Below are 23,370 nucleotides of genomic sequence, written 5' to 3' on the forward strand. Positions count from 1 at the left end.
AGGAAAGAGAGAAAGTAAACTCCGCGACAAACTAATTTCGCCGAGACGGCGAGAGACAAAGTCATGCTTTAAAGCAACGGATTGTTCAGGATTTTCGTGAAATCGGTTTTAACCTGAGCGCCGTCCGTGTTATACGTGAAAAGTCGATGTTAAAATGGCTCGTCAAAGTCGGATGGCGTCTTTTTAATAAATTGAACCCTCGAAATGCGATTAGGTGTAAACACCCTGTTTTAAGGGAAGGAAGAGCAACGCGAGGGGGACGCGCCTCATAACACGACGGGCGGCTTTCGTGAGTGACGGCAGATAGACAGCCGGAGACTTCGGAGTTTCCCCGGCGATGCCACGGGGACGAACTCGGGGGTGACAGATGATTTAGCGCCGATATTCCCCGTGTCAATATAACATCGTGGGCGGAGAATTACCTGCCCGAAGTGTGCCACGCGAATGTCCTCGTTTTTCCTCCTCATGGGCTCGTTCTTAATCTAGATATAAGAGTAATGTAAGTTAATAGTAATTGGATTTTCATTAAATTAATTTCGGCATAGTAAAAAGCGCGTATTTCCTAAAAACGATAGTATTTCCTAGGTATAATTCCGTAGGTACATATTTTAATACGATTAATATTAACATTTTTATGAATTTAATTTTTAAATATTGTTCACGATTAGGGATTCTTTCTTGCTCAAAATTTATGGCGCACCGTTTGAAATACGAATCCCGCGAGTGAATTAGGATTCTCTCGCGGGAGATGTTCCACCGTAAAAATTTGCCGCGCTGACAAGTTACGTATTCCCATCGCGTTGTGCGAGAGACCTCCGTGCAGCGCGAAATCCAGAACGAGAAATCGACCGACCGACGGATGGACGATCGGTGTCGAATTTGATGAATCTAGTTTGTTAAACCGCGGGAGCACGGGATTCGTGCCGGTGTGGGTGGGCGCCGCGAGGGGTGTGACGAGGGTAAGAAAAATGACCGGCCCGGAAGAGGAGATCCTTTACCGGTGGAATTCGAGTGTCAATCCATATCCCCCTTTTTCCTCTGATCCCTTTTATCCTCGGGGACTTGGTCATAGAGCGGGTGGAGCGGGCGTAGGAAACGGAAAAGAAAAGTGGCGTCTGATCTCGGGGAGGATGTAACGCGCGAGGAGTAACAAGATCGTGAAGGATGAAGACGAGAGCGAAATTACATCGGAAGTCCGGGCGACGTCATCGATATTGACTTCGCTGTTTACTTATTGAATTCACTTTGATGCGTTGCTTAATATCTGAAGGAAAATAAAGGAAATAAAATTTCAGACAGGGCAGCGCGTTACGAATCTTAACGATATGGCACAAAATTTGTTTAAAATTTTGGTAATTATGATTAATTTTTAATTATACATTTTATATATTATATAAGTATTTATCTATAAATTAGTAATGAATTTTGATATTTATAATATTAATGAAATAAATTTGTTATTGCTTCGATTAGTATATCGATTGAATGCGCGCTTAAACTTTATAACGATAAAATAAGTTCCCATCTCAAAAGTGTATCGCAAAGACATCAGATATATTACGAATCTTTCGTTGCGCGCCTCAAAGCGATCTCGAATCAGGATCAAATGGAGATTCTCGGGGCCTGCCGGGCGCGTCTAACATCTGCGCCGGCAGATATCGTGGTGCAACATCGAAGAAAGTAATTGATATCGTTGGATTGAACCTGGGTGCATTTTCGATTTTCAGCGCAAGGGAAGATCGGTGCGCGAACTCGGTGCACTCGCGTTAATCTCGACAACCCAATCCGTCGGATGTCTTTCTTTTTCGCTCGTTGTCTGTCGAGGATTGCTTCAGACTCGATTTCCGCCGAAACAGCGCGTACAACTCGCTCGAGGCTCTCACCTCGATTACGCTACATACTTCCCGGTTTATTTTTTGGTCGACGAACACGTCGCTCGCGTACAAATCTTCCTCCGAAACGGTCTCCGATATATTTTTATTATTATTCTTCGAAATATGTGGATGCCTCTTATAGAATGTAACGCGCGAAGTTCCTTATTTGCTATTAGTGATCCCGATTAGAGCTTCGCATTTGCTATAAGAACCGGCCCGAACTGCAATTTGCAATTATCGTTCTTTGTATAAATGCATCTTACATATATATGAGAGAGAAAGAGAGAGAGAATGATTATCATTTTTTTCTTAAGGATATCGGATATGATAATCCCGCGGAGCCGAGAGCCCTTCTATCGCCGATCCGAACACTTTTCGCTTCGCCCTTTACACGGCCGCCCTTGCTGTCTCATGGGCGATGCAGGCCGCTCCGCGGAATTCTTTGAAAAACTACTTCGTAAAATTGGGGACGCGGCACGAGCAGGGAGGAACGCGGCGGCCGAATGAATAATAAATACGGTTATCGTTTAGTTGATATTTTGAAGAGGGGGCGCGGACGGAAATTCCCCGCCTGTCCCCTCCACGCCGAGGGATCGGAGTGAGAAAGGGATCAAAGCGGATCGGAGATGAAGGCCAGGGGAGATCCGACCTCTCGTTACATTTCTGTGCGCCAATTGCTCGAGATAACCCGGCCGCGAATCACACGGCGTATCGATGGCGACAATATCAATCGCGACTATCATCCGCGAATATCGCAATTGAATTTATAGAGAGCGTTAAAGCTTCTACACTAAAGCGTGTAATCACATTACGAGCATGATGTTGTATCGTGGAGAAACAATGTATAGACATACGATTCGCAAAAAGAAGGGCAAAAATGAGATGAAGACAACTGGAAAATCATTATAATGGATCGTGACAATATCTGGAGTAATAGTATCTGAAGGAAATCGTTAGTGATGCTGTATCAGTAAAATTGACTGGATAAGAGAAACGTGTAAAGAGCTGCGAAATTTCAGTATTTATTTCCTCGGTGTAAGACCAATATATTTTTAATTATATACATTATTCAAGTTTTTTTTATGTGTAACTCTATATTAAAGATATTGTATGTTATTTAATATAATATAAATTGGTATATCAACTATTTAATGTTATTTAATAGTGTTACATGTATAAAACTATATTAAATTTTATATATATGTATATATAGTATATATATCACCTCGGGGCTCACAACGAAAACGCGCCGGGGTAGTTAGTTTCGCTCTCTCCGGTGTAGGATGGCCGGGCGATGGAGCGGCTAATAACGATAACGATGCCAGAAACGATAATAGAGTTGGGGGTTTCCGCGGTTTCCACGGCTCTCCCAGGGCGCTGATTGCTGGAACGGTGCACGGCGCTCGGTCTCGCCGTCGGGATGCATCCAGCGCAACGGCGATGCTGTGTCTCCCGCTTTCCGGCAATCGCTACCGCTGCGTCGAAACGCAAACCTCCCGATGCATTAATTTGAATGCAGGATATTCAAATCGAATCAATCTGAAGTCAACTTTTATTTTATACAATGAAAAACGTTATCCTCCTTTTCTCTTCTTTTAATTCTTTAAGCAATCTCCAGATATGTCTTTTCAGAATGTTTTATATTAGAAAAAATATTTGATAATTTTTTTGAAATTATATTTGAGAAAAGAAATATAAGCGTAAAATATCAAAGTAACAAAATGATAATTAAAAATATAAATGTCCATTACGAAGGGAGACAAAGGGTAGAGAATGTTAATGAAAGGAAGAATGTTAATGAAAGTCCAAGACTCAAAGGCCTCCTCGTCGTCAACGTCGTCATCGTCGTCGGCGCCTCGACCTCGGCCGCGGCGATGTATGCGTGCGAGTGCAGACGCAGATGGAGGCTGTAACGAGTACACAATGCGATGCAAATTGGTTAGACTCGGTATGCTGTGCCGGGCCAGTCAATCGCCCGGCTGGTTGCCTCCAGTCGCGGTGGTATCGCGCGATGGTATTACTAACATCGCTATTCTATTATGACGTTACGACTAGCAGCAGCAGCAGCAGCAGCCTATTACGATGCCGGCTCCCTCCCCCCAGGCACTCGATTCGCGATAACTCGTTAACGGTCATCGAGACTCTCGCCGGAGAGACAATACCGGAATGCCTGCCCGCCCGCGGCCGACTTCCCGATTGATTCTCGTTACACATTCGACCGATTCTCTCGCCTCAATTGGCGGTCCCAAGTTGGAAACTCGGCGCTTTTTAACGCCTCTGACAATATCCCCCTTCGAGACACCCTAATTGCAGAGATCTGGCAGTATTTTTTACATTGACATGTGACAATTTAAAAATTAAAAATAGATAAATGTATAAAAATTTTTTTAAAGCTATATGAAAACCGCTGGTCCTCAACGGTATCTAATGAATATTAAAGGCACGTTTATGATTTAATTTGTCAATTAGAAAAAATCTACGGCTCTTGTAATGATCCATATTGTGAAACGTAATGAGGAAATGTTGGAACTTTACTGTCTGATGTGGTAAAACGAAAAATCGATATTTCTCGAGCACGCCGCATCGAATTTATTGATTATTTTCTTTACTTATTTTGGCTCATTATATCAACTCCTTTGGGAGATTTTGCTTGTAAAATTTTTCGTATAACCGTTATAATTGCATTGTAACTATAATTAAATATTAATTTTAACGACCCAAATGTTAAAAGATAAAACATAAGAATGATAATAACTTATATAATTCAATATTTTTGATCTGAGAATCAAATTTATTAATAACCAAACTACATTTCTCTCGGAGTAGTTGCAAAGTAATTTTTATTTTCTTATATTATTTGAGGTATTTTCAGCATGTAACTTTTATCTATTATATCTTTCTTTTTTTTTTAACACACTGACACATTGCTACGAAAAATATACTGTAACAATCAACAAGGAACATTATCAAAAATAAAAAATATATATTATATTAAAGATAGTATATATAACGTATATATAGAAACATTAGAAACATACGTGTTTAGTATAAGAACGAGACGTGTATTTTTAGATTACTCAGCAATATTGAAGCAATATTTCTTTTTAGCTGGTCGCCTGATATCTTCATCGGTGTCATCCAAATTATACCTTTTCTTACTTGATGTAGCTCTGAACAAACCACTGGTCGATTCTCGAAATTGATTAGGACGTCGCTCTTCCTCATCGGACTCATCTTCACTCTTAATGTGCAACAGACCCATAGAATTCATATCGTTGAAGTCAGAGATCTTTACCGTGGTCATCCCGCTACGAAAGAATCCAATTCATTTTTTATTTCGGTCCAAGTTTTCAAAAGAAACATATATTCCTATATAACATACTTCTGTTTGCGATAAAGCTCGTGGAATTGCTTGTGATTATTCAAATCGGCAAGCTTCTGTAGGAACTTTTCATCATGGCTGATTATAATCAATTGGAAATTCTTCTGATGTCTCGACCGCAATTCGACTACCCTGCAACACGTATCATTCACAATTCAATTATGGTATTTACAATTATTCGAGCGCCATTTTATGCAGCAGACAAAAATGTATGCGTACTTGGTTAGCATATCCGCTAAGCTGTTCGCGTTTTCCTCGTCCAGATTTGTCGTTGGTTCGTCCAACGCGAGAATGCCGCAATTCTTGCAGAATGTTTCCGCCAAAGCGAGTCTTATAATTATCGACGCCAGTACCTGTAAAAAAAAATTCGAGTGTCAATATGACGCGTCTCACTGATTACGCGTGCTAAATTGCCCGACACGAATACCGATTACCTTCTGTCCGGCACTGCAACGTCCTTTCATATTCATCTTACAGCCGTGCTTAGTTTGAATCAGTTTGTAGTTGTAGCTTCTTCTTTTACTGCCCACACCATCTGTAGGTTCCATGCAGATCTCTATGCTGCTTGTATCCGTGCCCTTGTAAACGTGCTTCCACAACCTCCTCATTATCTTATTGACCGTCGACATACGCTCCTCGTGGTACTTGATCATCGCATCATCCAATACTTTGCTGTAAGCTGTCAGATTAGCTATAGTATCTTCTTGAACCTAGTGAAAAAAAAAAGTTACACAAGTCAGATCTGCTGCTCGAAATCACAATTAACGTGTTCAATTGATATAGAAGATTATTATATTTTGCGATATTATATAATACTTCACCGTTAATTCAATACACTTGTTAGTATAATTCCGACGAGCTAATCGATATTCCTCTTTCTGTAATTCATGTGTGTACTGGTTGATTACTCTCTCCAGCTCTTCCTGATTTCCCCACGCGACATTCCTCTAAAAACGCGATCGAGAACAAGTCGTTATAATTAATATAAATATATAAATCTTAAAAGTAGATTATATAATGTCACTTACTTGTCGAAGCAATATTTGCTTCTCGTTTTCTAACTGTTCCCATTTCCTCGTCATCTCGTTATAATCCATATTTTTCAGCTTTTCGTTCAATTTTCTATATTGCTCTTGCAGAGTTTCTAGGACCTCCTTAATCTTACGCAAGCTCATATTGTCCAGTAACTCTCGCTTTCCAATCTCTTGGGAGACAATGTCCTCCTTCAACTTGCTTATCGCTTGCTCTACGTCCTTTTTCTTATTCATAAGTTCAGTTAGCGAATTCTTGTAAGTCTCTATCTCGTCCTCGAAGCTCGCGAGTTTCTCGAGTACGTTGCTGCTAACGAAAGTATTGATCTCGTCCAAAATTTTATGCAAATCGGACAAACGTCTGACACTTTCCGACATTGATTTTCTATCGGCTTCTTGCTTTTGCCAGTTCTCTGCCTGCAAAAAAAAAAGAATGTCTCGGCATCTTCACATTTCCGTTTCGAATGCTCGTGAATCGCGTATGAATGAATACGACATTCTCATATTCATTTTATGTATTACCGAGTGCCTCGTTCGGAGATATTACAAAAAAGCAAACCTTGGTCTTTTCCAGCTGCCGACTTCCAGAATCCAATTGAGTCTCAGCGTGTGCAAGATCCTTCCGTAGCTTGTCCACAGTTTCTCCTATGGTAATTTCTCGCGTGTACAAATCGTCCTGCTTGTCCTTCAAATGTTTCAACTTCTGCATATCAGACTGTATTTTCAATTGCTCCTCGTGCAACTTGTTATACATCTCTCGAGCGTCCTGCAATTTCTCGTTGTGCTTGGTTAATTTGAGTTGCAACGCGTCAATATGATTACGAGTTTCTCTAAGGGATGTCTTCAAAGATTCTCGCTGCGCCTGTGCTTCTTCTATGGTCCTTTCGGTCTTTATTCCTACGCAGATGAACACTAATTAATAATCATAAATTATTGAAATATGAAAAAAAATATATATATATACATAACATTACCAGCACTGGCCATTTGAGTTTCCAACTTGGTAACGGCTCTCTTCAATTCCTGTATTTCATCTATGCACCGATCCCAGAATTTAATATCGCCAATCATATTTTTATATAGGGACAACATTTTCTCAGGCTTCGCCTTTGACTCCTCTAAATTCTTAACGGCCATTTTTGACTGCGCTACACTGTTCTTTGTCTTATTTAACTTTTCCCTATAATTGAAAAAGGAATATTAATATGTCAAATGTATTGAAATTGTAATTTTAAAATTCACAAAGTTCAATTAATATACAATTAAGCTCACTCACTCTAACATTTTCAAGTCGTTTTCTTCGCATTGTGTGATTTTCTCGACAATAGGTTTCAATTGCAACATATTGTCGTATTTATCCTGTTCTCTACTTAACTCTCGTTCACATGACTTTAAACGACTGGGTTGATTACTTATTATATCACTTTCGATTTCTTGTATTAAATCTGTGACTTTATCCTGCTTCTCAAAATTTCTATGACACAAGGGACAACAAGGATCCTTCACGGATAACTTTTTAACATATTCCTTGTAGGCTGTAGCTTGGTAAGCATAGATTCCTCTCTTGTCCTGAAGATCCTTTACCTTTGTCGATTGCATTAACAAAGTCTCATCGAAATCTTTGTAATCGCACACCGCAGATATCCTTTCTTTATCGTCTAGAAAAGAAAGAAACATTCAAAATAATCACGTGAACAAAGTTTTTTTGTATGTGCACATAAAAAATTATAAAATTGTAAAAAATAAATTATATATATAAAATATTCTTACTGTGTAGTTCTATCGTCTTTTTCTTAATATCGGATTCTATATGCCGTGTTGTTGTCTCAAGAGATGCAGTTTTACGTTCTTGTGCTTGAATTTCTCGTGTTAAAGAATTGGTCTCTTTTTCCTGAAGTTGATAAGCAAGTGAGATTTTTACGAACACGCAATATATATATAAACAAAAAATTAATTACCGTACCAATCTCTGGTGAACGCGTTCCAGAGTATCTTTCAATTTCGTTTGCTCCAATTCTTGGGTATTCAACAGTATCTTGATGCTGTCTCCATGCTTTCTCTTCAAATTCTCCAACTCCTCTTCCTTAGCTTTCAATGCCGATTTCTTTAACTCGAACTCCGCCGTTAACGAACTTAATTTATGTAGAGAAGTAATCTCGTCATCGATCGCGCTTAAACTTGCTTCAATCTTATCTCTAGATTTTATTTTTTCTGTGATGTCCGCTTTAATAGAATTGACATCCATCGCGTTGCCAAGTTCGTCAATTCTTTGCTTTGCCGTTTGAAGTTTTTGCTCGAGGGACTTCAACTTATTTCCTGCTGCTCCAATCTAGAGTAAAAAAAATTGATTGAATAAACAATTACTTCTTTCATAAAAGTAAATATTTTTATTACAAGAATCCTTAAGAAAATACTAACCTGCGCTATCTGGTTTCGAATTGCGTCTAACTCGTCTCTAATCTCTGTTATTTCCTTCTCCTTGAGAACTTTCTGCGAATCGAGCTTTGAATAATTGCTACGCAGCATATCAACTTCCCTCTGTAACTCTTTCTCCTCTCTCTGCATGGCCGATCTATTTTCCTCCACTTGCTTCTCTAACACCCGCATCTTTTCTTCCAGTCTTTTCGTAAGCGCCTTCACCTCTGCGCACAAAATTTTTTGCACGATTTAGCAAAAGAGAAAAAAAGAAACAAAGTAGCCTATAAATTGGAAAATCACATGAAATTGATTATCCTTAAATGTACCTAATTCAGACACGTCCGATTCGACCAATGTGTCGAAATCCCAAGCTTGTAGTGCGTCGTTCAATAATTGATTGCGACGAGCCACTCTTCTCTCGTGATCTCTCACCTGTTGTTTCAATGTACCTACAGTTTCCCTTCGCGTCGCTAAAATATTCGAGATCCTATTTCCTTTTTCAGAGATAGCTTTAACTTGGTCTTCATTCTGCGAACAGCAAATTAATATGTAATACATATAAAGATACCCATTACAATATTTAATATATATACCTCTTCTATTTCGACGGTTTTCTCCTGTAGTGCAGTGTCATACGATTCTATGCGTACATTTAATTCCTCTGTTGTTCCACTGAAGATATTCTTTATGCTTTTCTTCAGTTTTTCATATCGGTCCTTATGCATATTGAATTCCATCTTCTTTTTCTCTGAAAAAAAAAAAAAAAGAAAACGCTTTTTTCTTTACATTTTCTTTTTTTTAATACATTTCAACGAATATTTTTTTTCAACTTACCTTCCTCAGACTGGATACTCTTATACTCCGTATGAGATTTCTGCACTTCGTCGAGCTTTTGTTTCAAGGGTTCAAGCTGCTTATCGATGTCACTTATTTTCTCCTTTGCAGTATCCAATCTTTTCTTTTGGTCTTTCAATTTAGTTTCTTTGTCATTCGCTTCAGACACAAGCACTTTGAAAGTCTTCTTCTCAGCATTTATAGTTTTAATATCTGCTTGCAATTCTTTCTGAAGTTTCGAAATGGACTCCAGGGCTTTGTTAAATCTCGCGCTGTCAAATATTTCGTCGAATCTCTCCTTTAACTTTTTCCCCTCGTCAAACGGCCAATTAAGCTCGTCTTGATGGCAAAATATAACGTAATGCAGGATTGATTTTGAAACACCCAGTGCTATACTAACTTCCATATCAACGTTAGCACATCGATTGGTTATTGAATCTTTCTGTGACAGAGAAATAAAATAATTGATGAAGTACAGGAATTCAATAGGATTCAATTTACCAAACTTGATACAAAGTAAATATTCACCTTATCCTTGCTCTTTCTGGTTACAGTGCTATCAAGAGTCTTGATATTTTTTTTATCTCCTTTTGATGACTCAATTGTTCTAGATACTATGTAACTAGTACCCATATTATCGATTATCTCACACTTGACAACACCTCTCACCTACGATAATAAATCTGTCTTTATTTCCTTAATTCTTCAGAAAGTTTAAATAAAAAAAAAAGATTTGATCATAAAGCAAAAAATGAAAAAGACAAAGCTGACTCGAGTCTAATGAGAAAATTTAATATGTACTAATTTTGCCATAAAAACTATAAAGGTTTTAATCTAAATTCTGATACATCCAATTATTTCTAATTATCCAAACATACATGTAACCATAGATATACATAGTACAAATATATTTAATATAGAATAATGCAATAGAGACGTAAATATATATAAAGAATATAAAAATCATAATAAATTAATATGTAATTAGTGCCGTCGTACCGAGCCGGTGGTCGCCAGCATGGGATCGTGTATGAAGGACCTCCCTTTATCGCAATCCGGTGGAAACTGGCCGGTCGTTGCATACTTCAACGCCTCGATGATGGTCGTTTTCCCGGTTCCGTTCGGGCCCAGGATCAGCGTCAACGGGCAAGAGAAGCGTATCAACGCGTCCTCGCTGTCGTCGCCGAAATTACGAATGCCGCGAAGCGCGAGCCTCCGTACTTTGGACATGTTGTCTCGGTTATCTCCTCTGATCGAGTGACAGTGCCAACGGCTCGCTCATCAGCCGCAGCCAATATCTCTCGTCGAAATGGCCTTCGACGTGATCGCTCGTCTCTGCTACTGGAACCGATACTCCTTTCACATCTAATCAGATGAGGAAGCAATGACATACACGTGAAAATCGAGAATACGCATTTACATACGTGTACAAAATGACTCGGTCAGACAGGTCCAAGCCTGTTCAAAGACACTCAACGATAAAAGGCGCCAAACGCACCGCACGGCGCACGGCGCAGTCTCGGCTGTCTCGGTACTACGCAGCAGGTGGTGGGACTGGTGGGAGGGGGACTTAAAAGGGCGTTCCGAAATGTCCGTTCCGAAAAATAATGAAATTTCGGTACGCACCTTAGGTGTATTCGTTCGTCTTTTCCTTCCGGCGGTCTCGGTTCATTTGTCAAATGAGATTAAATTTAATTGTCTCTGGGGAAAAAAGAGCTCTCGAGATCTTAGAAATTTTTTATTCAATAGCTAATCGAGCGACGCACGAGACACAAAATACAATTTAATAACATAAAAATATAATTAAAGCAGTAAAAATTGAGCTGAAAAAAAATTGCTGACATTTCAAAAGCTAACCTAAAAAAAAAGAACAGACCTATATCTAACAACACTTCCACGGACGATTACGTCATTTCCGACCCGGCGTGCGCTCGGCATAATTCAGCCCAGTTCAATGCGTGCGTCGTGCCACTCGTGCCACCGTTCCGCGCGATCGTTCTCCCCGAGTCTCGTGTTCCAACGGAGAGACACAGCTATCAAATTACCCTGACGAGATGATAGACTTTCGCACTAATCCGGGAAAGACGGACGTCGACAATGGAAGGTACAGCAACACCAACATACCGGGTAAGAGATTTCGGGCATCGCGCACGATATTTTTGGAGCTGCTCCAAACTTTTTTCCGTCGCGGTTTTTTCAACTTTCTTTTTTATTTTTCTAAGTAAGAAAGTTCCTTCGGACGTCGACGAGAGCGTAATTCTGTCGTGTAATTCTGCATCTCCAAAAATCGCCAGGCATGATCATTTTGCTCATTTAATTATTTAGCTCTGTAATGACGTGTGCTTCTAACCTCTTTACTGCGTCTATGAATCTATAGCTGTAGTTTCTTTTTTTAAATATCAATGACAATGACACTTATAAGACTGTCGAGGAAATATATGTTGTATCTATATAAATTGATGATAAATGGAGACCCGTGTCTATTTTGGAAAAGTAAAAGATAATAGGTCTTGTGTTACATAAAAGAGGCATAAAAGGACAGCTTAGATAATAAACTGAATTGACGAATTACAAGCGAATTACGAACAATAATTGAGCTCACTCGATATCTTACGTCGCTCGCGTGTTAAGTGACACTTTATTTTTATTTTTCAGTCACATCGCAACAAGGTTTAGCATCGCTCAGTCCGTATTTGAATTTCGACCCGTCGTACCTTCCCGTCACTCAGCCGGAGTTTATATTTCCTGACGGTGCTGTGAAGCAGAGGGGCCGCTTCGAGTTGGCTTTCAGTCAAATTGGAGCCGCGTGCATAGCGGGCGCGGGGGTCGGTGGTGCGTCAGGTCTGTACAGAGGCATCAAGGCGACGTCAATCGCCGGCGAGACTGGAAAACTCAGGAGAACACAGTGTGTCTCTTTCTCTTTTGCATTTTTATACCTTTTTGATATCTAAAGAATCGTGCATGTTATGTATGCATCTTTTCCTTCCAGATTGATCAATCATGTTATGAAGGGTGGCGCCAGCATGGCGAATTCACTCGGAGTGATAATGATAATGTACACCTGCGCTGGAATAGGTCTGACTTGGCTTAGAGGAACCGACGACAGTTTGAATACAGTAGCTGCAGCTGCCACAAGTGCTGCGGTGTTCAGATCGCCTGGTATGGAGTGTGATTCGATGCTTATATATATATTTTGCGTGAATTGTACTTCTTACGGTAAAGTGATGTATGTTTTTTTAAATTTTTTAGCCGGTATCAGGAAAGCCGGTATTGCAGGCGCAATTGCAGCAGGGGTTGCAGTGATGTACTGTGCCTGGAATAATGGAGGCTTTTCGTTGCAGCATCGTGTGAATGGATGGAAACATGCGGCGTAAGAGTGTGTACATATTTTAACAAAAGGCTATATTAGTGTCGAATATTTCTCCATATAGATATTTCATTGCCACTGCTGCCGCAGCAATCGAACGTACAAACAGTAGTGTTGTAATGTAAAAAAGTTAAAATTTTTATAAGCTACATCTATATATTAAAAAGACACGGCGATAAGATACACATCAAAAATATGAATACTACTTCAAATGTTATGATTTAAAGTTATACAGAGAGATCTGAATTTATAAAATGCTTTTTTACGGAGTCTAGATAGATAATGCAATGTAAAATTTGTGCAGAATTTTTATTCGTTCGAGAATCTTATTCTATTAATGCCAGTGTCTTTTTTGTACAGAATTTTATAATTATACATATATTTTTTATTAAATATATGTATAAATTAAAAAAACTATATATATATATTCTTTACATTGTGTACAAATATTTTAAGTAGGATCTTACAATTGAATTCTTAAGAAATAAATATTTATTAAGGTCACCAAGAAGTTATATTAAAGAAATTGATTAAATAGATGAAATATTGTTATTAATTTATAATATTTTATCGTTAAATATATGTTAAATTCTATGATTTAAAATATATAATAAAAATAATTGTTTTATATTTTAAATATTATAATTTAATAATGCAATAATTAATCTTGTTAACTGATCGAGATTTATAACGGTTAAGTACTATGATAATATTTTTACAATAGAAAAACTATTGTTATTGGATAAAAGATATATAATGCACAAATTAGATTAATATTCGTGAAGAGAAGTAATTCGAAAATTTTATTTGCTTAAAATTTCTAAATGTGACTTATCTCTTTTTATTGTCCAAATGGCCAGTACAGCGTTTTATAAATAAATTATTTTCTAGAATAATAATGATTCCCATTTTTTTAATTATTTCTCATCGCGCTATAAATTAGATATAAACTAGCAATTAATATACATATAATGCATGTAAACATTTTATGAATAATGTATAACAATATAGAGGAAATTTCTCACGCGGGAATATCAAGTTTAATGAATAGGCTAATGTAATTTCTTTCTTTTTTGCAGATTGATATAACAAATTGACATCCGTACTGTAAAAGAGATCTCCGATGCGTTTTCATATTCTCATGTTACCTTGTACATAGAATAACTTACCGTACGACACAAATAAATTATTAAAGGGATGTTAGAACAAATAAATTATTAAAACAATCAACAGTGCGTACTTTTAAATAAACGTACTGATGCAATGTGTGCATATATTTACGATTTAACATATTGTATATATTTGTCGGATAATGAGAGATAAACCTCTTGCGCCAATACAAATGTAAAATTATAATTCTGAACCACACGCACGCTTTTGCGCGATCAATGGCAGTTTTATTTGTCGGACACAACGATTGCCAGAAAGGCTTTAATCTTATCAAGGTTTATCTCACTATCAGGTCTCGCGCAAGTCGGAAACGGGAATTTCTCACTGATCAGAGCGTATTCGACCGTGTATACACGCGTATGTATCGATGTATAAAGTAGTATCTGTTATAATTCATCAGTGATTGAAAGAGCGAATAGGCGTATAGATTTCCTGATAAGAAAAATTATAGAAAATTATTTGTGTAGCCCGCACAATGGTATGCAATTTTCACGTCGAAGCCGTCGTATGAGAAACAAAGCGTGTTGCATTACATATCGATAACAGGGAAGAATAATCCGAGTTTTGTGGACACTTTGTGAAGTAATTTACGTGTGACCGATATATATTTCACAGGTAAGAAAATTGTTGCGATTGCAAAGGCATGTGTCTATTAGAATGCACAACACTCTTATCTATTTAATGTTGCAAAGGCGTTTATCAGTTTCAAATATAGCTGGTGATACATATTGAAACTTTCTAGATAATCGTGATGTTTTCGGATCGCGTGAGTCATTTTATTCATTAGTCGTTTTCTCGTATTTTAAAGAGAAAAATCTGAAGATTAACCAAGAGCCGAAAAATCTTCGATTAAGAAAAGAAGATAAAAGATCGAGTTGCTTCATTCATGTGTACTCAGGATAAAAGTTTCTCTGTTTGCAGAACGAGGCGTGCGCGACTTTCATCAACGACGCGTTATCGCAAGTGGGCAATAATCGGTTACCCAATTAACGAATTAATTATCCGTGAAGAAGAGGTACTCCGCGTCGCGCGGATAGTGTGGCAATAGGTGGCTGAGCTCATCGCGCACTTTGTGAGTCAATATTTGACCCGCGGGATCCACGACCGTGGTCAAACGTTGCTTGTAGGCGATGAGAGAATATTTACGAAAATGTGCGGATTATTTAAACAGGAACACACGTGCGCGCGTAAATTCTTGCGTATACAATGTGTTATTGCACGAAGAGCAAGAGGCTCAGCCGAGAGTAGTCACTTCGGATTCTCCGACGCTGATGGACGTGATTCTGCATGAGATATTTGAGGAGAGCAGTTAAGTTTTCAAGTTCAAAATCATCGATCTTCTAAACTTTAACAAGATTTCCTACAGCTCTATAATCATTGGTAGCAATCTGTTCTTCGGAAACGATTCGGTTTTTATATGGGAAAAAAAAATTAAACAATTTTTTCCTTTTTCTAAGAAATTTATATATAAATGTCTCGATTCTTTTAATAATTTTATCTGTAAAAACATAAATCGAAATGATATTTATTCTCTTTAAATCTCTTTAAAAAAGAACGGAAAATAAAAATTTATTTTTATTTTCTCTCTGATGAATGTCCAAAATCATCACAAAGTTCTTCTCGAATTGCATGTATATTGCACGCCGTCTGCGTCGCATCCTGTAACTTTTTTCGAAATGTCAATGTTTAACTATCTCCTATGAAAAAGCAGATGATGCTAATTAACCCTAATTAACACCTCTACGTCTAGCTCTGCTAATATTGGCTAGATAGAGAATGAAGAGAGAATTTTATTACCTCCGTTCAGCATTCATCAACGTAAGTGCGGTCGACCTGTTTCCTGCAGTCAGTGTGTTATCTTCGAGCCTTGCAGGTGCACATATGCATATTCGAATTGTCTCGCGAGTGCTTTATCATTTACACGAGTCGCGGTCCCGCCACTTGTTTACGTTTCCCAAGTTTGATTAATGGCCCAACGAGATACACTTTCCAAGCTTCGTCATCCGCTTATCACAATAGCTCGTGCGGCGAAAATTAGGGCAACGAATGCTTTCGTTGAGTAACGTGTTATTTTTATTCTAATTTCTTCAGTTTTTAGTTTTTAGTAACTTGAATTTTTTGTAGCGCGTTCTGTAAATCGTACTTCTTTCAATATTCCGCCGTAGAGTAAAACATACAGAAAGAAAACAAATATTCTTGAGATAATTCAACACACATGTTATTAGTTTGCAAGTCTCGCCTTCAGGCCAGCTCCAACGACACGTTGATTTTAACTCTCGTTAACTATATTTAACTAATTCTCCGGTTTTTTTATTTTATTTTAGATTCGTAATATCGATCCGCTACAATATGGACAGTGCTGGATAATTCAATCAATTAGTACAAGCGTTAATCGATATACAAATAGGACGGGATTATCTTCAACCTGATACTACTATAGTGAAGATACTACTATACAAAAATACAGTAGGTATTATTATATAATAAATATAAATTTATTATAACATTGCATTAAATTTGTTTGGTGAGGGCTCTTTAATCTTTTACGGGAAAGTGAAGAATATTTTTAACAGAAAATACTCTGATTTAACGTTTAAAGTACAATATTAATTCACTTAAAGTTGCAGAGCAGAGTTTAATACACGAGACATCATATTACGTCGCGTTTTATGTTATTTACAATGATATGGTGAAGACACCGCCGCGTCAATGATGGAAAACTGATCTCGGTCGGATGCGCGAAGCTGGGTGTGCGCGCGCGATGTAAATACCTAGATGAAATTGAGAGGCTTAATCCGCCGAAAATAGATCTGTCGAACATGGAGAAACAGCTTCTCTAAAATATTTATGCCGTTCTCAAGCTGTTTCGCGTGTTTTAGCAATCCTAGCTACGCGAATCTTCGCGCCACGCGTTTCCTGTCTACGCGCGCTGGCGAACGCGCGACGTTCCGGGACTTTGACGAGCTCGAAAATCAATTAAACAGAGACTCGATTAAATAAAGTTGAACGTGGAAGTAAGAATTAAAATTAGCATTTATCGAGAATCAGTCTTTAAAATTAGAATCTATTAAAGGCCATAATTATATGATAAATTTTAATTTAAAAATCTGCAATTGATTTTTTTTACGATATATAATTGTCGATTATGATCTTTTCGCTGCGTCTCTTTTATCTATTTCGTGCAATTATTAATTACAAGCATAAAATTAATCATCTTTTATGACAAAAATATGTATGTATCTACATTGCATGCATATTTCAGTTTTGAAATAAAAATGCACTCTAATACAAAATTAGGACGATATGAAAAAAACACATTTTTAACTTTGATAGATCTATAAGTCTGCAAATAAAAAAACTGGACGGAGATCAGGCTCATAAAACTTATTTCGTCAATCTTCCAGGTGAACTCATGCCACACGTCATACACGACGCTGTATATAGTCATTAAAATATGAATAGAGAAAGAATCACTTTCCATGGACGAGAATCAAGATATATGTTGGGCCATATGTAGCCTCGCTGACGATCAATATTTTTGAATGACAAGCTGACTGGACGTATGCAAAGAAGTGTTTTCCTAATCGATAGTTCGGATAAAGGATCGGCGCGGATTAAAAAGCTGCAATTATGAATTCAAAGCAAGCGGAAACGTGGCTGGCGGTATTGTACACCGGATCCATGGTACTTTGTGTCACGTCTGTCGTATCGCTGGTCACCACATGGCAGAATTGGAAAATAACGTTAGACGGCTGCATCGATGTCAATTGCGGGTGCATATTGTACGGCATCAGTACGTTTCGCACGTTCCTCGGCGGCGACGAGAAGCTGTGCCACTTCGCCGCGTACGCCCTCGCGCCTATCATCGTGATCAGCTTGTGTCTCGGCGCCTATCATGGATACAGGTGTTGCATACATAAAAATTTGGACGAGCCTAAGCGGATTAATCAGGGACGAGTGTACGATGATGACAGGTGTTTATTTTTCTCATTTCTCGTCTATGCAAATTATTAAAAATTTATTCGCTCGAAGTGATGGTTGAGAAAGTTTTTCCAGACAGTCTTGCAAATAAGAAAGCAAAATTTCTTTTTTTTTTAATATGAAACTTGAAATTTTAATTTAATTAAAATCTTATTTAAATAGCATTTAAAAGTTAAAAGCTTTTGACGTTAAGTTCAGAGAGGGAAGAGAGTGAAATATAATTGAATCATAAAATTTCTCATTTTTAATTCACAGTTATATGTGTATGTCTTTTTAATAAAATTTTTCTTATAGAAGAAACCTAAATGGACACGTCGTGATCCATACGAAAAACCGAGCAACTTTTAAATGGTGGATGCCCGTTGGTTTCCTTGCGGCGTTCGTCTGCTGCCTGTCTCTCGCCCACGCGGTCGTGATAACCGACGGCTACTATAAAACTTGCGAGCAATACAGACGAAATCTCATTCAACTCTTGGGTTCGGGAGGCCGCGAAACTTTAGTAAGATCACCATCCTACGTTTTCTTTCGGCTTAAATAATTTCAGCGGCCGCGAGCCGGTATATTCCAAAAGTAAATTGCGATTTTTGAAGAACTATTTTAGGACTGTCTATTTTAATTTGTATCATTGTGTGCGTATAGGCGATTCATAACAGGCTACCGTGCGGCGCGATTTTCGATTTCATGGATTATCTGCAGCCAGATAGGAATCACTGGAGACGCAACGAGATGAACACCACGATTGCTCTTCAGCTCGCAATATGCACGAGCTGGTTCAATTTTTTCGCTTGGCTGGCCTCGTGCTCGATAAATTTCATCATGGCGAGGAAGAAGCAACGTAATATAGGAGAAAAATTCTGCTGTTGTTGCTGTTGAATGACGTCCTCGGTAAAATTAGTTGCGCGATAAATTTGACAGCTATTATTTTTGCCAAATATAACAGATAGAAGTTTTTCTCTTTCCTGAAGAGATATATGACAGGGCGCAAGCGTAATATAATTGATGCTCATGTTAATATATAGTATACGTTTTATTTATGTATTTTATACAGAGATAGTGTCTTCAATAACTATTTTCCTCGTATGCCTAATATCAAAAAAATTAAAGATTCACCCGTTCTGCCCGTGGAAAATAATCGCGTCCCTCTCATATTTTATATAGTCGCATTCTCTTTATACATTTTTACATGATTTTCTATATTACACATACGCAATTGTGTACATACATTGGAACCATATATTTTTGATCGTCCTAAGAGTAAAAGTTCGCACTTTTAAACTTAGCATAAACGAGAACGCGTGATTTCCTTTGTATTATTACCTTGCCGAAACACGATAATTATTTACGTTGTTGTCACTCATGGATAAATGGTAAAGAAAAATACTGTAACACCTGTTAGTGCAGGCAGTGATACGAAATTCAAATATAACTAATAAAGTATCCGTAAAACTTTCCGACATACACATTTAGGATATTCATTTCATCTCCTGCACGTATACATGAGAAAACGAAGAAGAAAGAACCTATATGCCATACAATAAATAATAATATATGAAAATTTAAAGAAGGAATGTATCGTATCTATACTATGTACGTACAATCATATAGAATTTATACAATCGAATTATATTCTTCTTGGGATGTTAAATTAAAAATGCTGCGGTATTTCCTAGCACCTAGCTCGTTCTATTTTATACATATGGTGCACAGAATGATGGAGTATATTATTTTAAGGCTTGGAATATAACAACGGTTCTTCCCGTATGTTCAATAAATACATTGAAATTATTATTTCTCGCGCCCGAATTCATCGAACTCACCCGTGTCGGTTCGCTGAAATTTAATGTTTAATTTTTTCTATTTGCATAAATCACTCTTACTTTTGTGATGACGGCATTAAAAATCGGTTTTTAACTTGCTATAGATTACATTACATCTCACCGTTATACATAGGAACTAAACAGAAAACAATTTCTCAGTTACACACTATCCCTTACATATACAAATACAATTGACTCTGTTTACCTTATAATACTATCAGCTTTTATGCTACACAACAGCAAAGACTTTGCAAGCTTGAACGCTACTAGATAAAGGAAGGCACCTAATCATACAAGCTAATATCTACAAATTATATTACATCTTTTATTTATATATATATATATATATATATATAGGTATATATATATATATATGTATATGCATGTGCATAAAAACACGTAAATTACAAACATTTTTTTAATAATATTGTCACATCTTTTTACACTGAACTAGATCCTTTCCGTAGAGTCGATTAAAAAGGCGCAGTATATTAGCAGTATAAAATTTCGTTAAATTAATTTCCAAAGTTATGTAAAAAACGTAGTAAAATTCAGCTGTTGAAATTGAATAATTTAATACAAGATTCTCTCTCTCTCTCTCTCTCTCTCTCTCTCTCTCTCTCTCTCTCTCTCTCAATGTAAGACAGAAATTAACGTTGATAAGTATTTCTACTAGTACTGATACACTATAAGTACTAGTATCATGTCTATTTTTCATACATTTTTATTTAACAGTCTCGATCATAATGGGCATGACAGTCGCGTTACCAGTATTTCGTTTTGAATAATTCGCGTAACGTTGTAGAATTATAGTGATTACTTAAAAAGAGACATAGCCATTTTACACGATGTAAATGTTAATCGAGACTGTTAAACAACGAGTCAGTCTTACACGATAAGGCCAATTCTCTAGGCGAGCCTTTGTTTCGCTCTTTTACGACAAAATGTTACGAATCGCTTCACAATTGCTATTATCTGCGCCTTTGTAACACTAATTCCTGTAAATTATCCGTTATATGTTAATCTTCGTAAGGAATACTCTGTTATAATCTCTTCTCCAAGAGATCATAAATTATATATATATATATATACCTATATATATTTATGTATATGATAAAAATTTTCTCTCTTTCACCGACTTTGCGACGAATTGCATTTATAGATATATATGTATATAGTACAGATTAACTTTCTTTTAGAAAAATTGCTTTGTATGAACTAGTAGATTGTACTAGTAGAAATCTACAAATTTTTTAAAGTACAAACGTAGTGAAAAGACTTAGCTGCAAAAATAGATGCACGAGCTTTCTCTACCTATTTTTATCATTTTTGGTATCGAGCTGCCAAGTTCCACAACCTGGTTTGTTTTATGTTAAAACATAAGTTGGGAAGTGTGTCTCTCTCTCTCTCTCTCTCTCTCTCTCTCTCTCTCTCTCTCTCTCTCTCTCTCTCTCTCTGTTTCATTTCAAAAATCAACAGTTTTTTTCAATATAATGTCTTTTTTCCGTCAATTTCTTATGGCTATCTGTGTTGTCTGTGTAAATCTCCTAAAAATGCAAAAAGTAATTAAAAAATGGTAGTATATGAATTAATACTTTCTGACATTATATAGTGTAAATCACGCTTTATACGACCCATCATACGTTTTTCAGTTAGGCATGTGTACATAAATATATCTGCTTATGCTGTATGCATGTTCTGATATAAACATATGCAGCTGTTGGCTGCTATCACATCACATTGTCGACGTTTGTGAAAAAAAATGCACATGATCGAATAATTTTGTTAATTCAAGAGCAATTTAAGCATTTAAAGAAATAGCTTCTAATAAACACTGTAGCACTCGATATTTGGTCTAATCGTAGACGAGAAAATTCAAATTTAATTTTTGCAATTTTCCATAAGAAATCTACTAAATAAATTACATTTCTCTGGTTTATAATTTTTCACAAACGCGCTTTCCGAAAACAATTCTAAAACAGGCATAACTTATTCACTCGGAATTTCACTCTGGCGTATTTGCGCGTCCGAAAAGCAAATTGCCTTAAACGCAAACGTTTATCTATATATATATATATATATATATATATATATCTATCTATATATATCTATATATATATATCTATATATCTATATGTATCTATATATATATCTATATATATATATATATATTTTAACACACATCTATATATATATATATATATATTCATATTATATTATATATCTTTCTACACATTATGTATACTCACACGTACGCTGTCTTTCCCTTCGTTCTTCCCTTCGCTTCATACCTATATATTTATACATATTAATCAGCACAATGCCAGTAACAAAGATATTACACACGTATATATACACGCACGCACGTATCATACTCGTTGACATAATGGATATTTTAATTGCTCGTTCACATACCGGGGATAAATCACGGGGGAAACATTCGCGGTTTATCACCGATCCGGTCAGAAAATTAACGAGAGTTAATTAATCTGAGTCAAAATCTCAATCGCAAGCGTAAAGCAAGTGTGTTTCGTCGATTTTTTGTTAAAGCGTAAGGTAACAAACCGGCTAGATTACACTCCAGCAGAGAGAAGTACCTTTGCACCGCGATACTTAAGAAACGATTCGCGTAAATTGCGGCATTAATTTCCGTACAAAAATCTAATTTCCCATATTCCAGCAAGATTGCACGTTAAGTACTTTTCTTTCAGCCTCCGTTCAACGATCGCGAAATCTTTTTTCGCCGCGGTGCAAAGTTGCGACTCCCGGTCGCGACCGCGATCTAATCTTACACCGACGGGGTGTTCGACGACGAGAAGGCGTATCGAGCATTCTGCACTTAAAACATTTTTGCATTTCTATGGGGAAAAATGCGCGGAACACGCTATTTCACGGTCGATCCTCCGCGGGAACTTTATGCCGTAATGCGTCATTGTCGTGTAACGAGGCGCGCTCCTGGAAACGCAACGGCTGTACATCACTGCCTCGGCAACATCGAGTTAAAAAGCACCCTCATTATTCGCCGTGAACAATGGCGGCCCTCCGTACAAATGGCGACCGTATACGTACGCACGATGACACGACGGTTTTCCGGCGTTCTAGCGACGGTCCAGCGACGAGTGACATTTTTTAGTTGCCGACGTCCAGAACAGACAATCGGCTCTCGTCTACCTATACGGAGTCGATGTAACGACGTCAATTCGGGAATGAATCTTTCTGTCAAGTACCCTTTTTTTTCTTTATTTTTATTCGAGCCTGAAATTTCGCGGGACCGCGCCGTGTCTGAAAGATCATACTGTTCGAATTTTTAACGTGTCTAAAATTTCTAAATATATTTTGATAAGTAAACGTGCAGAAAATATGTGCTAACGTCTTAATAATCGATAAATGAAGTTGCGAGGCGAGTGAGTTGTAATCATTGTCGCACACAATGAAATATCAACTGCTGGACCTTGCAAACGTTTCTTTTTCTTTGTTTTTTTTTCTTTTTTTTTTT

The 23,370-nt window shown here is 37.3% G+C and overlaps 3 protein-coding genes across 18 annotated transcripts; 2 read left to right on the plus strand and 1 right to left on the minus strand.

The window, feature by feature from the left end:
- Positions 1 to 4,644: 4,644 nt before the first annotated feature.
- LOC105450999 (DNA repair protein RAD50-like) lies at positions 4,645 to 11,339 on the minus strand. Of its 5 annotated transcripts, none has more exons than XM_011691207.1 (18): positions 11,166 to 11,339; positions 10,539 to 10,904; positions 10,068 to 10,208; positions 9,540 to 9,981; positions 9,299 to 9,453; positions 9,032 to 9,233; positions 8,706 to 8,929; positions 8,251 to 8,616; positions 8,058 to 8,178; positions 7,564 to 7,945; positions 7,262 to 7,467; positions 6,847 to 7,184; positions 6,285 to 6,704; positions 6,078 to 6,203; positions 5,691 to 5,966; positions 5,476 to 5,609; positions 5,257 to 5,388; positions 4,645 to 5,182 (listed from the first exon to the last, which is right to left on the minus strand). In XM_011691207.1, exons 2-18 carry the CDS (start codon positions 10,767 to 10,769, stop codon positions 4,948 to 4,950), a joined length of 4,131 nt encoding a protein of 1,376 aa, XP_011689509.1. In that variant the 5' UTR covers positions 10,770 to 10,904; positions 11,166 to 11,339; the 3' UTR covers positions 4,645 to 4,947. The 5 variants fall into 5 exon arrangements, with proteins under 5 accessions (XP_011689509.1, XP_011689492.1, XP_011689484.1 ...); XM_011691190.1 differs by lacking the exon at positions 11,166 to 11,339 and having other exon boundaries at positions 4,645 to 4,815; positions 4,913 to 5,182; positions 10,539 to 11,088; XM_011691182.1 differs by lacking the exon at positions 11,166 to 11,339 and adding an exon at positions 10,964 to 11,087.
- Positions 11,340 to 11,452: 113 nt separating this feature from the next.
- Positions 11,453 to 14,136, plus strand: LOC105451076 (mitochondrial import inner membrane translocase subunit Tim23). Of its 3 annotated transcripts, none has more exons than XM_011691322.1 (5): positions 11,453 to 11,643; positions 12,195 to 12,444; positions 12,529 to 12,698; positions 12,789 to 12,909; positions 13,986 to 14,136. In XM_011691322.1, exons 1-5 carry the CDS (start codon positions 11,637 to 11,639, stop codon positions 13,993 to 13,995), a joined length of 558 nt encoding a protein of 185 aa, XP_011689624.1. In that variant the 5' UTR covers positions 11,453 to 11,636; the 3' UTR covers positions 13,996 to 14,136. The 3 variants fall into 3 exon arrangements, with proteins under 3 accessions (XP_011689624.1, XP_011689607.1, XP_011689615.1); XM_011691305.1 differs by having other exon boundaries at positions 11,459 to 11,666; XM_011691313.1 differs by having other exon boundaries at positions 11,465 to 11,666; positions 12,789 to 12,915.
- A 158-nt stretch (positions 14,137 to 14,294) lies between these two features.
- Positions 14,295 to 19,517, plus strand: LOC105451027. Of its 10 annotated transcripts, none has more exons than XM_011691234.1 (7): positions 14,295 to 14,691; positions 14,998 to 15,148; positions 15,248 to 15,384; positions 16,401 to 16,542; positions 17,481 to 18,050; positions 18,352 to 18,556; positions 18,697 to 19,517. In XM_011691234.1, the coding sequence occupies exons 5-7, from the start codon at positions 17,707 to 17,709 to the stop codon at positions 18,928 to 18,930; spliced, it is 783 nt and encodes a 260-aa protein (XP_011689536.1). In that variant the 5' UTR covers positions 14,295 to 14,691; positions 14,998 to 15,148; positions 15,248 to 15,384; positions 16,401 to 16,542; positions 17,481 to 17,706; the 3' UTR covers positions 18,931 to 19,517. The 10 variants fall into 10 exon arrangements, with proteins under 10 accessions (XP_011689536.1, XP_011689559.1, XP_011689522.1 ...); XM_011691257.1 differs by having other exon boundaries at positions 14,295 to 14,433; positions 14,544 to 14,691; positions 14,998 to 15,384; XM_011691220.1 differs by having other exon boundaries at positions 14,998 to 15,384.
- Positions 19,518 to 23,370: the final 3,853 nt, after the last annotated feature.

This window comes from Wasmannia auropunctata, unplaced genomic scaffold (genome assembly GCF_000956235.1).
Source record: "Wasmannia auropunctata unplaced genomic scaffold, wasmannia.A_1.0 LD336106.1, whole genome shotgun sequence".
Taxonomy (NCBI): Eukaryota; Metazoa; Arthropoda; class Insecta; order Hymenoptera; family Formicidae; genus Wasmannia; species Wasmannia auropunctata.

Excerpts from the sequence above, each read along its gene's own strand:
- LOC105451076 (XM_011691305.1), top strand. The coding sequence starts at position 11,594 with ATGATAGACTTTCGCACTAATCCGGGAAAGACGGACGTCGACAATGGA. Across the intron at positions 11,667-12,194 it reads CAGCAACACCAACATACCGG|TCACATCGCAACAAGGTTTA; the intron begins GTAAGAGATTTC and ends TTTATTTTTCAG. Across the intron at positions 12,699-12,788 it reads TGCGGTGTTCAGATCGCCTG|CCGGTATCAGGAAAGCCGGT; the intron begins GTATGGAGTGTG and ends TAAATTTTTTAG.
- LOC105451027 (XM_011691220.1), top strand. The coding sequence starts at position 17,707 with ATGAATTCAAAGCAAGCGGAAACGTGGCTGGCGGTATTGTACACCGGA. Across the intron at positions 18,051-18,351 it reads CGAGTGTACGATGATGACAG|AAGAAACCTAAATGGACACG; the intron begins GTGTTTATTTTT and ends TTTTTCTTATAG. Across the intron at positions 18,557-18,696 it reads CGGGAGGCCGCGAAACTTTA|GCGATTCATAACAGGCTACC; the intron begins GTAAGATCACCA and ends GTGTGCGTATAG.
- LOC105450999 (XM_011691207.1), bottom strand. The coding sequence starts at position 10,769 with ATGTCCAAAGTACGGAGGCTCGCGCTTCGCGGCATTCGTAATTTCGGC. Across the intron at positions 7,946-8,057 it reads AAAGACGATAGAACTACACA|ACGATAAAGAAAGGATATCT; the intron begins GTAAGAATATTT and ends TTTCTTTTCTAG. Across the intron at positions 7,468-7,563 it reads AACGACTTGAAAATGTTAGA|GGAAAAGTTAAATAAGACAA; the intron begins GTGAGTGAGCTT and ends TTTCAATTATAG.